The 13302-nt window shown below is 43.3% G+C and overlaps 1 protein-coding gene across 1 annotated transcript in view; it reads left to right on the top strand.

The window, feature by feature from the left end:
* cfap58 (cilia and flagella associated protein 58) overlaps positions 1-13302 on the top strand; it is a 47480-nt gene that overhangs the window by 25220 nt on the left and 8958 nt on the right. Inside the window, exons 12-15 of the mRNA XM_034178895.1 lie at positions 3257-3397; positions 3479-3702; positions 5395-5503; positions 5586-5690. Of these exons, the coding sequence (XP_034034786.1) occupies positions 3257-3397; positions 3479-3702; positions 5395-5503; positions 5586-5690 (579 nt within the window). The remainder of the gene's footprint in view (positions 1-3256; positions 3398-3478; positions 3703-5394; positions 5504-5585; positions 5691-13302) is intronic.

Here is a 13302-nt window from a genome sequence, read left to right as displayed (position 1 = left end):
TATTTATCAGGTAAACTGATGAATATGAAATAATTAACATAGTACATAAACTAACCACTTCACTGGTGGTAATTGATTTTGTGGAACATATCACAAATGCAATTGAAAACAAACAGTACACCGTAGGTTTTTTTTTTTTGACTTACAGAAAGCTTTTTTTTCCTCCCCCTATCTGCATATATAGTAATGGTAAATGCCACACTGGCAGAACCATTTATGTACATTAATACACATATATGCAATTTATTCTTGCAAGACAGAAGGTATGTAGCATGAGTGTATGTGGTGTGTGTGTGTGACCTCCATCCGCCCTTCCCGATCAGCCTACAACATCCTACTCAAAAGGCCAAATGACATCTTCTATCAGGAAGGGCCGACCACCAAAACAGCACGAAGACAGACAAGAATGAAAGACAAGTGGTGAAGGCAATAACTGTGAAGTGATGAGAAGTGAGACACCGAGGAGACGGGGCCCCAACCATACAACTTACCAGGACAACCAACCACACTTGAACAAACAGTGAGAACAACAATCTGTTGCCTAATTAGTGAGCCTCCATACCTTAATCTAGAACACCAGAGTCGTGATCCCCTTGAGAGCACCCAAAAACCGAATTGTGGTGACAGCCACAAACCCATAATCATCCACGCACAGAGACCCAGATCACAGCTAAATATCCAATAACTACTGTGGCTGGTGTGTTGGACCAAGACAAAAATAATATGTAAATGTATTAAAATAGCTTGGTTGTGTCGTGCTGATGGTACCATAAGTGTGGAGTGTTGTGTGTTTGATGACGTCTGCCATTGTCTCTGTGTTGTGTGTAAAAATGAAAGAACGTTCAGAAACAACGTGCAAAATCAATGAAAGCTGTGGTTAGATCGCCATTCTCTCAGCTCACTGTCATGTAAAACAGAAATTAAATAAGTACATTTGTGTGTGTAAATGCTGAAATGAGCTGCGCGCACACACTGAAGTAAAAAGATAGGTGCACAGCAGCTGACAGTGTGTGACATTAACATTACACACTCTTTTATTGGCAAATACTGAACAGTCGGGAGCTTGTTAACAGGCTCATCTCTAGTTCCAACATCAAGAAAAAGAAAACATATTAATAATAAAAAACATTTGAATGCGCACATGCCCAAATGTGTCCGCACTGGTTTTCATTAGGAATAATTACATAAATAAATTAATTAACCACCAAGCAGCTCCCCCATCACACACAGCGCCTCCAGCCTCAGGTGCATTTGTGCACCACACGTGATTTGAATGAAAATGTTTCCTATTAACAAACAAACTCATCATGTGATCGCGCCTTCATAGCAATATGTGTGCAGTTAACAGCTCCGATTACATTCGGGAAACCAGCTCTTATTGCAAATTGCACTTTAATGTTGGAATGTACCTGGATGAGATTTGGATGATTACGTTCCACACAGCTGGTATGGCTCAGCGCAAGGTTGACTGGCACACGACTGACCGATCAGACAGCTGCCACTGGAATGGCCATGATACCAGGATGCCCATTGTGGTCAGCACCTATGTGGGCACAGACAACCGCCTGACTCCTCGCCATATTGCACTCTGGGCTGACCACAGTTCTGTGCGCACCTCCAGTCACAGTGGCCTTGGTAATTGACATTGGTTTATGAGCCAATTATCATCATTTGCAAGTAAATCCTCACGTTCCCTGAGTACATGCTCACGTCAGATTGCACCATTTGCAGCATCCTCTAACAATGCTAACACAGCCACTGTTTATTGCCAATTTACGCATCACTTTGTGCATGCTTTTATATCCATCTATATAATTGCAAACTCGTGGGGGCTTTAATTGCTCATCACTGTGTCGCTGATGTGCACATCACTCTGATGACTTCTTGTTTTCACACTATTAATGGTTCCCAGCATCACCTTAACATGTCCACAGTGGAACAATAGATGTAGAAACGTGCGTACACCAACCAGGATTTTTGCGTGACGCACCACATATTTCCACGGTCATTTCACTTTTTATACATCTGAACATTGGCATGGAGGCGGACGTTCTCCAGGTTTTTGTGCGTAAGCATGCTTTATACATGAGGCCCCTGTTTTTTTTTATGCGCGTATGCATGTTTTTTTTTTCAGTTCATTCATATATTCTCAATTTTTAAGGAATTTTGATGATTTCATATGTCTGTAATAATGCTTAATGCATAAATTGACATCAGTGTCATTTCATAAATTCATTATAATTGTCACCGACACGCGCACATGGTGTGACCAGGATGGTGCCCTCAGCACCGCACTGGTAGTGAAACTAGAGCTTGAAATAATATGACTCAACAGTTTTTTTTTCTTAAGGTGTTGCTCAAAACCCTTCCTCTCCACTCCACACTTGCTGTCTCACTGTACTGATGTCCTCACCCTCATGCAGCAGAATGTAGCATCTGAGTCCATAAACAAAGTTCTTGCCTTCGTGAATATACTTTGTGTGATTCGTTGCCTGCACTGTTGCTACGTTATAGCGTCACTTACTCTGAAATCCTCTGAGATTTTCAACTTAAAAGATCGTGCCACACAGGACAAAAAAAAAAAAGAAAATATTCACGGACATGAAGCCTTCAGGGAGCTGCAGAGGAGGAGGAGCCACATGCGGCTCCGGAGCTGCAAATTGCTGACCTCCACCCTAGAGTGCTCGCATACAGGTGACAGTGGTAAGGAAAAACTCTCTCTGATGATATCGAAGAAGAAACCTCAAGCAGGCCAGACTCAGAGGAGTGACCTGGGCCATTCTACCATTTATAAGATTGTGCGGAGTTTTAGAAAACGGAACATAACACAACAAAAGATGAATTTGATGAGAAGCCCATGCAGGCGTCCATTCCACAGGCAGGGGTCATCCATCGTGCCTTTCAGTGGGCCTGTTCCCGCGGCAGAGTCTGTCTGTTTCAGAAATTATGCAGTCGTCAAATCCAGCACGTCACATCTGCACCTTGGACAGAGAGAAAAAAAAATTTAAACCACAATGAAACACTTTACTTGCGTCACAACACCTTGTGCTTTCCTGATTCTTGAATTACATCCAAGTTCTTAAGTGTTTTTGCCATAACATTTCCCTGAGTCCAAATTCTTGTTTTTGCAATAACATTTCCCAGAGAAAGATAAAAGTTTAAATTGTCCATAAACAGCATTCAGTTTGTGTCCTCATTGTGTTTTCATGGAGCTTCATATATTTGTTGGTGTGCTCTTGTTCTTGTCCTGATTCAGGCTGAGTTGCAGTTGATAAAGCAACAGGTGGAAGAAACAAAGCAGCGAGTTGACAATCAGAAAGCAGAGCAGCAAAAGCTGCAGAAGGTTATAGCTAATGCTGATGCTAAACAGATCAGACAGAAGACACTACTGGATCAGGTAAAGAAAGAAAAAAGAGACAGTTCCTCACAAATATAACCATAAAAATGTTGGATCTCCTGCTAATTATTTGTTGGCAAGGTTATCAGAGAGCGGGACAACCTCTGCAAACAGCTTCTGAGACGAAATGATGAACGAGCACTCCTTTATGAGAAGATTAGGATCCAACAATCTATCCTCAGCAAAGGATACTTCCACTACAATCAGCGGATGGAAGACATCCACCTGCTCAAGCTGGAGATCAGGAAGCTCCAATGCAAGAAGAGTATAATGGACAAAAATATGACCAACACAGAGGATCTGAAGTAAAAAAAAAAAAAACAACACACAAAAACAACAACAACAAAAAAACATAAGTGCAAAGGGAGAGAAAAGGATAGACAACAAAGGTCTGGTAGGGAAATCGTTGGATTGAAGGATATATATCAACCAAGTGGGAAACAGATACACAGTAAGAGTTAACATAGGATTAACCTGTAAGAGATACACATAATCTGCTTTGAATATTTACACGGCCAACCCACAGTAAACTCCCTTCTACCTCTAGAACAACACAGTATTTTGTGCCTCCAGGTAGTAGGTGGAAGTAAGGAGAAAAGATCAGGGGTGCATTGGGAATCATGATAATCTTAATGTGGAGCCTGTATCGAAAAAAAATTGTATTGCAATACCATGAAAGGTCAGCTATTGCACGGAAGAAATAATGACCTCTTGCAGAAGAATCATAAATGATTTATTATATGGTATGTGATTTTGCCAACTTCTGATTGGCCCATTCGGCACTTTCTGAGCTGTACCACATGCCGAGTTGACCGCTGGTGGAGCCGAGTTGACCGTTGGTAGAGCCTAGTACACCTCACGTGCAGCGTATAGCTAGCCAATCAAGCGACGCCTTCTATCGATAACGACCAATCAGATAACGCGATATAACCCTACTTTGGCCTGCTTCAAGTTGCGTCGTGCGTCATCATGACGATGCTGTGTACACAATACAGTAAAAACTAAGGGCACAGAAAAAAAAATGCTGCTGCTGCAGCAGCTCCTCGGTTTTCTCTCACAAATGTGTTTAAATACAGTCCATAAAAGTCCTGCTCACAGACTGATTAACAGGACATGTCCGCATCAAGTATAACTCCAGACATCGCAACATTTACTCACAGACGGTTCGTTCGCGTGTGTGCGCGCGCATCTCGCATGCGCATCTCTCGGTCAAAGTAGGAAAGATAAACTATAACTGAACTCAGTGTGCAGACCTGCAGCTCAGCACAAATATAAACTAGAAGATAAATCAGAGTGCACAGTCTGTCTGCAGCCAAACTGCACTCTGATTCCTCAGTGCAGAGAACCTGCAGGCTGCGTTCTCACCTCTCTGCCCCCTGCTGCGCGCACCTGATGCAGACATTCCTGCATCGTCATGACACCACAGGAAGCTCAAGGCAGCCCCGGTGTGAAAATGGCTTTAGAGATTGTGCTCATGAAGTATTTTGGACCTGTTGGTGCAGTATAACAGTAATAATAAAGAGCTGAAACTTGAGATTGATTTTTCAGTTTTAGTATGTTTGACAAACTCCCAATTTTCTTGTTTACCATATAATAAAACAGTTATAGACTTTTAATTTCGGTGTACCCGTGATTATGCGGACCTGGTCAGGATGGTGTTCACCTCGGTTATCCTGACCAGGTCCGCATAATCACGGGTACAACTCATCAAAAGTCTATAATTGTATATTATGAAATATATAAATAGGAAACATAACATCATGGATTACAATGCTTCAGAGTACTTTGTTTTTTTAAATTTAAGCATTCGCTACACTACCTTTGACATAATTTGTGGAAACAGTGAAATTAATAGTGGTTACACTGATGTAATTATATATCATTATATGTACAAATCCTTATATGTGTATTGTGATAAGTATGGTATTGTGGAGCAATTGTATCATTACACACTTAGTGAGAAGCATATGTCAAGTCATAGACTTGTCATGTTACAGGCAAGAGCTGTTCCACCTGCAGAGAGAGCTCCTCAGAGAGAGGTCCAGGAACAGCATGCTGGAGGAGCAGTTAAAGCCCATAAATATTCACCGCTGGAGAAAGTTGGAGGTAGAAGTCTTTTTGTTCTCCTCTTCCTCATCATGAAATAAAGAAAGAAAAGGCCACACTACATTTACATTCCCCCCCACAGGCCACTGATCCCGACAAATATGAACTCATCCAGAAGATTCACGCTTTACAGAAGCGACTTATTGCCAAGACCGAAGAGCTTGAAGAAAAAGAACTCTTAGTACAGGTGAACTCTTATCTTGTTCTCTCAAATATGGACTCACACTTACTGTAGTCACCTTATTTAATTAATCCGGAGCAGGAGTGAAATCCCGACTCAGACTTTTCAGCGGGAGGGCATGTTCACAGAGAGCTGCAGATGGGCTAATGCATCTGGTTGTATATAGAAGCAAATTAATGTCATAAGTACAAATGTATCACTAACTGGATATTAAATACAAACATTCAATTACTACTGATGTTGAAATTTAAATGTTTATTAGATTGAAATGTTTTAAAGCCATCTTTTTAAACTTGGGGTTGTCTGAAATTTTCAGTAGTCAGTTTCAAGTTGTGTAATTACTAAAACTTTATTGCCAATTTATATATTCAGTTTATTTTTATCCATCCATCCATTTTCTTCTGCTTTATCCGGAGTCGGGTCGCGGGGGCAGCAGCTCAAGCAAAGCCACCCAGACCTCCCAATCCACACACACCTCCTCCACCTCCTCCGGGGGAACCCCAAGGCGTTCCCAAGCCAGCCGAGAGATGTAATCCCTCCAGCGTGTCCTGGGTCTTCCCCGGGGCCTCCTCCCAGTGGGACATGCCCGGAACACCTCTCCAGCGAGGCGTCCAGGGGGGCATCCGGAAAAGATGCCCGAGCCACCTCAACTGACTCCTTTCGACGTGGAGGAGCAGCGGCTCGACTCCGAGCTCCTCCCGAGTGACCGAGCTCCTCACCCTATCTCTAAGGGAGCGCCCAGCCACCCTGCGGAGGAAACTCATCTCGGCCGCTTGTACTCGCGATCTCGTTCTTTCGGTCATGAGCCAAATCTCATGACCATAGGTGAGGATCGAAACGTAGATCGATCGGTAAATCGAGAGCTTTGCCCCCTTACTCAGCTCTCTCTTCACCACGACGGTCCGATACAGCGACCGCATCACTGCAGATGCAGCACCGATCCGTCTATCGATCTCACGCTCCATCCGTCCCTCACTCGTGAACAAGACCCCGAGATACTTAATTCAATTCAATTCAGTTTTATTTATATAACGCCAAATCACAACAAACAGTTGCCCCAAGGCGCTTTATATCGTAAGGCAAGGCCATACAATAATTACGTAAAAACCCCAAAGGTCAAAACGACCCCCTGTGAGCAAGCACTTGGCGACAGTGGGAAGGAAAAACTCCCTTTTAACAGGAAGAAACCTCCAGCAGAACTAGGCTCAGGGAGGGGCAGTCTTCTGGTGGGACTGGTTGGGGCTGAGGGAGAGATCCAGGAAAAAGACATGCTGTGGAGGGGAGCAGAGATCAATCACTAATGATTAAATGCAGAGTGGTGCATACAGAGCAAAAAGAGAAAGAAACACTCAGTGCATTATGGGAACCCTCCAGCAGTCTAAGTCTATAGCAGCATAACTAAGGGATGGTTCAGGGTCACCTGATCCAGCCCTAACTATAAGCTTTAGCAAAAAGGAAAGTTTTAAGCCTAATCTTAAAAGTAGAGAGGGTGTCTGTCTCCCGTAGAGAGGGTGTCTGTCTCCCTGATCCGAATTGGGAGCTGGTTCCACAGGAGAGGAGCCTGAAAGCTGAAGGCTCTGCCTCCCATTCTACTCTTACAAACCCTAGGAACTACAAGTAAGCCTGCAGTCTGAGAGCGAAGCGCTCTATTGGGGTGATATGGTACTATGAGGTCCCTAAGATAAGAAGGGACCTGATTATTCAAAACCTTATAAGTAAGAAGAAGAATTTTAAATTCTATTCTAGAATTAACAGGAAGCCAATGAAGAGAGGCCAATATGGGTGAGATATGCTCTCTCCTTCTAGTCCCCGTCAGTACTCTAGCTGCAGCATTTTTAATTAACTGAAGGCTTTTCAGGGAACTTTTAGGACAACCTGATAATAATGAATTACAATAGTCCAGCCTAGAAGAAATAAATGCATGAATTAGTTTTTCAGCATCACTCTGAGACAAGACATTTCTAATTTTAGAGATATTGCGTAAATGCAAAAAAGCAGTCTTACATATTTGTTTAATATGCGCTTTGAATGACATATCCTGATCAAAAATGACTCCAAGATTTCTCACAGTATTACTAGAGGTCAGGGTAATGCCATCCAGAGTAAGGATCTGGTTAGACACCATGTTTCTAAGATTTGTGGGGCCAAGTACAATAACTTCAGTTTTATCTGAGTTTAAAAGCAGGAAATTAGAGGTCATCCATGTCCTTATGTCTGTAAGACAATCCTGCAGTTTAGCTAATTGGTGTGTGTCCTCTGGCTTCATGGATAGATAAAGCTGGGTATCATCTGCGTAACAATGAAAATTTAAGCAATGGCGTCTAATAATACTGCCTAAGGGAAGCATGTATAAAGTGAATAAAATTGGTCCTAGCACAGAACCTTGTGGAACTCCATAATTAACCTTAGTCTGTGAAGAAGATTCCCCATTTACATGAACAAATTGTAATCTATTAGATAAATATGATTCAAACCACCGCAGCGCACTGCCTTTAATACCTATGGCATGCTCTAATCTCTGTAATAACATTTTATGGTCAACAGCATCAAAAGCAGCACTGAGGTCTAACAGAACAAGCACAGAGATGAGTCCACTGTCTGAGGCCATAAGAAGATCATTTGTAACCTTCACTATTGCTGTTTCTGTACTATGATGAATTCTAAAACCTGACTGAAACTCTTCAAATAGACCATTCCTCTGCAGATGATCAGTTAGCTGTTTTACAACTACCCTTTCAAGAATTTTTGAGAGAAAAGGAAGGTTGGAGATTGGCCTATAATTAGCTAAGATAGCTGGGTCAAGTGATGGCTTTTTAAGTAATGGTTTAATTACTGCCACCTTAAAAGCCTGTGGTACATAGCCAACTAATAAAGATAGATTGATCATATTTAAGATCGAAGCATTAAATAATGGTAGGGCTTCCTTGAGCAGCCTGGTAGGAATGGGGTCCAATAGACATGTTGATGGTTTGGAGGAAGTAACTAATGAAAATAACTCAGACAGAACAATCTGAGAGAAAGAGTCTAACCAAATACCGGCATCACTGAAAGCAGCCAAAGATAACGATACATCTTTGGGATGGTTATGAGTAATTTTTTCTCTAATAGTTAAAATTTTATTAGCAAAGAAAGTCATGAAGTCATTACTAGTTAAAGTTAAAGGAATACTCGGCTCAATAGAGCTCTGACTCTTTGTCAGCCTGGCTACAGTGCTGAAAAGAAACCTGGGGTTGTTCTTATTTTCTTCAATTAGTGATGAGTAGTAAGATGTCCTAGCTTTACGGAGGGCTTTTTTTATAGAGCAACAGACTCTTTTTCCAGGCTAAGTGAAGATCTTCTAAATTAGTGAGACGCCATTTCCTCTCCAACTTACGGGTTATCTGCTTTAAGCTGCGAGTTTGTGAATTATACCACGGAGTCAGGCACTTCTGATTTAAAGCTCTCTTTTTCAGAGGAGCTACAGCATCCAAAGTTGTCTTCAATGAGGATGTAAAACTATTGATGAGATACTCTATCTCACTTACAGAGTTTAGGTAGCTACTCTGCACTGTGTTGGTATATGGCATTAGGGAACATAAAGAAGGAAACATATCCTTAAACCTAGTTACAGTGCTTTCTGAAAGACTTCTAGTGTAATGAAACTTATTCCCCACTGCTGGGTAGTCCATCAGAGTAAATGTAAATGTTATTAAGAAATGATCAGACAGAAGGGAGTTTTCAGGGAATACTGTTAAGTCTTCAATTTCCATACCATAAGTCAGAACAAGATCTAAGATATGATTAAAGTGGTGGGTGGGCTCATTTACATTTTGAGCGAAGCCAACTGAATCTAATAATAGATTAAATGCAGTGTTGAGGCTGTCATTCTCAGCATCTGTGTGGATGTTAAAATCGCCCACTATAATTATCTTATCTGAGCTAAGCACTAAGTCAGACAAAAGATCTGAAGAAACTCACAGTAACGACCAGGAGGACGATAGAAAACAACAAATAAAACTGGTTTTTGGGACTTCCAGTTTGGATGGACAAGACTAAGAGTCAAGCTTTCAAATGAATTAAAGCTCTGTCTGGGTTTTTGATTAATTAATAAGCTGGAATGGAAGATTGCTGCTAATCCTCCGCCTCGGCCCGTGCTACGAGCATTCTGGCAGTTAGTGTGACTGGGGGGTGTTGACTCATTTAAACTAACATATTCATCCTGCTGTAACCAGGTTTCTGTAAGGCAGAATAAATCAATATGTTGATCAATTATTATATCATTTACTAACAGGGACTTAGAAGAGAGAGACCTAATGTTTAATAGACCACATTTAACTGTTTTAGTCTGTGGTGCAGTTGAAGGTGCTATATTATTTTTTATTTTTGAATTTTTATGCTTAAATAGATTTTTGCTGGTTATTGGTGGTCTGGGAGCAGGCACCGTCTCTACGGGGATGGGGTAATGAGGGGATGGCAGGGGGAGAGAAGCTGCAGAGAGGTGTGTAAGACTACAACTCTGCTTCCTGGTCCCAACCCTGGATAGTCACGGTTTGGAGGATTTAAGAAAATTGGCCAGATTTCTAGAAATGAGAGCTGCTCCATCCAAAGTGGGATGGATGCCGTCTCTCCTAACAAGACCAGGTTTTCCCCAGAAGCTTTGCCAATTATCTATGAAGCCCACCTCATTTTTTGGACACCACTCAGACAGCCAGCAATTCAAGGAGAACATGCGGCTAAACATGTCACTCCCGGTCCGATTGGGGAGGGGCCCAGAGAAAACTACAGAGTCCAACATTGTTTTTGCAAAGTTACACACCGATTCAATGTTAATTTTAGTGACCTCCGATTGGCGTAACCGGGTGTCATTACTGCCGACATGAATTACAATCTTACCAAATTTACGCTTAGCCTTAGCCAGCAGTTTCAAATTTCCTTCAATGTCGCCTGCTCTGGCCCCCGGAAGACAATTGACTATGGTTGCTGGTGTCGCTAACTTCACATTTCTCAAAACAGAGTCGCCAATAACCAGAGTTTGTTCCTCGGCGGGTGTGTCGCCGAGTGGGGAAAAACGGTTAGAAATGTGAACGGGTTGGCGGTGTACACGGGGCTTCTGTTTAGGGCTACGCTTCCTCCTCACAGTCACCCAGTCGGCCTGCTTTCCCGGCTGCTCGGGATCTGCCAGAGGGAAACTAACGGCGGCTAAGCTACCTTACTTAAACTCCTCCACTTGAGGCAAGGACACTCCACCAACCTGAAGAGGGCACAGTACCTTTTTCCGGTCGAGAACCATGGCCTCGGATTTGGAGGTGCTGATTTTCATCCCGGACGCTTCACACTCGGCTGCAAACCGCCCCAGTGCACGCTGAAGGTCCTGATTTGACGAAGCCAACAGAACCACATCATCCGCAAACAGCAGAGACGAGATTCTGTGGTTCCCAAACCAGACCCCCTCTATACCCTGGCTGCGCCTAGAAATTCTGTCCATAAAAATAATGAACAGAACCGGTGACAAAGGGCAGCCCTGGCGGAGGCCAACGTGCACTGGAAACAGGTTTGACTTACTACCGGCAATGCGAACCAAGCTCCTGCTGCGGTCGTACAGGGACCGGATAGCCCTTAGCAAAGGACCCCATACTCCCGGAGCACTCCCCACACGGTGCGCCGAGGGACACGGTCGAATGCCTTCTCCAGATCCACAAAACACATGTGGACTGGTTGGGCAAACTCCCATGAACCCTTGAGCACCCGATGGAGCGTGTAGAGCTGGTCCAGTGTGCCGCGACCAGAACGAAAACCACACTGCTCCTCCTGAATCCGAATCGGTCCAATTCTCCTCTCCAGTACTCTGGAATAGACCTTACTGGGGAGGTTGAGAAGTGTGATCCCCCTATAGTTGGAACACACCCTCCGGTCCCCCTTCTTGGTCTGCCAATCCAGAGGCACTGTCCCCGATCGCCACGCGATGTTGCAGAGGCGTGTCAGCCAAGACAGCCCCACAGCATCCAGAGACTTAAGGTAGTCAGGACGGATTTCATCCACCCCAGGAGCCTTGCCACCGAGGAGCTTTCTAACCACCTCGGTGACTTCGGCCTGGGTAATGGATGAGTCCGCCTCCGAATCCCCAGTCTCTGCTTCCTCTTCGGAAGACGTGACGATGGGATTGAGGAGCTCCTCGAAGTACTCCTTCCACCGCCCGACAACATCCCCAGTCAGGGTCAACAGCTCCCCACCCGCACCTTAAACAGTGCTGGTGGAGAGCTGCTTCTGCCTCCTGAGGCGTCGGACGGTTTGCCAGAATCTCTTCGAAGCCGACCGATAGTCCTCCTCCATAGCCTCCCCGAACTCCTCCCAGACCCGAGTTTTTGCCTCTGCGACCGCACGGGCTGCGGCACGCTTGGCCTGCCGGTACCTGTCAGCTGCCTCTGGGGTTATTTTAGTTTATTTTTATCGTTGTGATATTCAAGCAGAAAATTCGAATGCAATCTGTCATGTTCACACCTTAATTTTAGGATCTGTGATTTTCCTGAAAAACTGAAGGGAGAAAAAATACAAACACCACTTAACAGAAAAAAACAAACAAAAAACAAGTGAATTGTTTCATAGTTTTTTCTAAGGATAGAACAGGTTGTGATGTGACCAACTCAGATTTTCTTTAAACTTGCATCACACCAAATGAGCACACACCTCTTTTGGGGGACAGAATTCTCATCTGTGATCATAGAGGTCACCAAAGGTCACACCCAAAATTACCAAAAAAATGACATTTTTCAGATGTTTCTTTGGCATTTTGCATGTTAAGTGTGCTTGTATTTCTGAATGACATTCTTCAACTATCAGCTATTTAAAGGCAGAGCTCTACAGTTTTATTCATTATGACACAATCATATAATTGAATACATTTAGTGAAGAAAATACTTGAGATCACACAGCTCACCACTCCCATTTGTCTGGATAAGTATGTGAACAAATGTCAGAAAGTGGGTACACAAGTGGTTTAGGATTTCTTTTTTTTTCAAACCATGCAGAAACATTTTGCTGAAAAATTAGGTTTTTAAGTAAAAAACACATACGCACACCCGGTCTGATTTAAATTGGTATACGAGGTCTATTAGAAAAGTATCTGACCTTATTATTTTTTTCAAAAACCATAGGGATTTGAATCACGTGTGATTACATCAGACATGCTTGAACCCTCGTGGGCATGCGAGAGTTTTTTCACGCCTGTCGGTTACGTCATTCGCCTGTGGGCAGTCTTTGATTGAGGAGCCGCCCACCCTCTCGTCGATTTTTTCATTGTTTAGGAATGGCTCAGAGACTGCTGCTTTGTTTGATCAAAATTTTTTCAAAACTGTAAGGCACAACTGAGTGGACACCATTCGATAAATTCAGCTGGTTTGCGGTAAAAATTTTAACGGCTGATGAGAGATTTTGGTCTGGTAGTGTCGCCGTGGGCCGACTGACGGCGATCTGCGCTTCGAGGCGGCAGCGTCTCGCCATTTCAAGTTGAAAACTTCCACATTTCAGGCTCTGTTGACCCAGGAAGTCGTCAGAGAACAGAGAACTTTCAGAAGAAGTCGGCATGAGGAGTTTATTCGGACATTCCATTGTTAACGGACATTTTGTAATGAAAGAACGTGCG

Source organism: Thalassophryne amazonica, chromosome 9 (genome assembly GCF_902500255.1).
Source record: "Thalassophryne amazonica chromosome 9, fThaAma1.1, whole genome shotgun sequence".
NCBI lineage: Eukaryota > Metazoa > Chordata > Actinopteri > Batrachoidiformes > Batrachoididae > Thalassophryne > Thalassophryne amazonica.
Note: the sequence above shows the minus strand (reverse complement) of the source record. Positions and strands in the feature narration are given on the sequence as shown.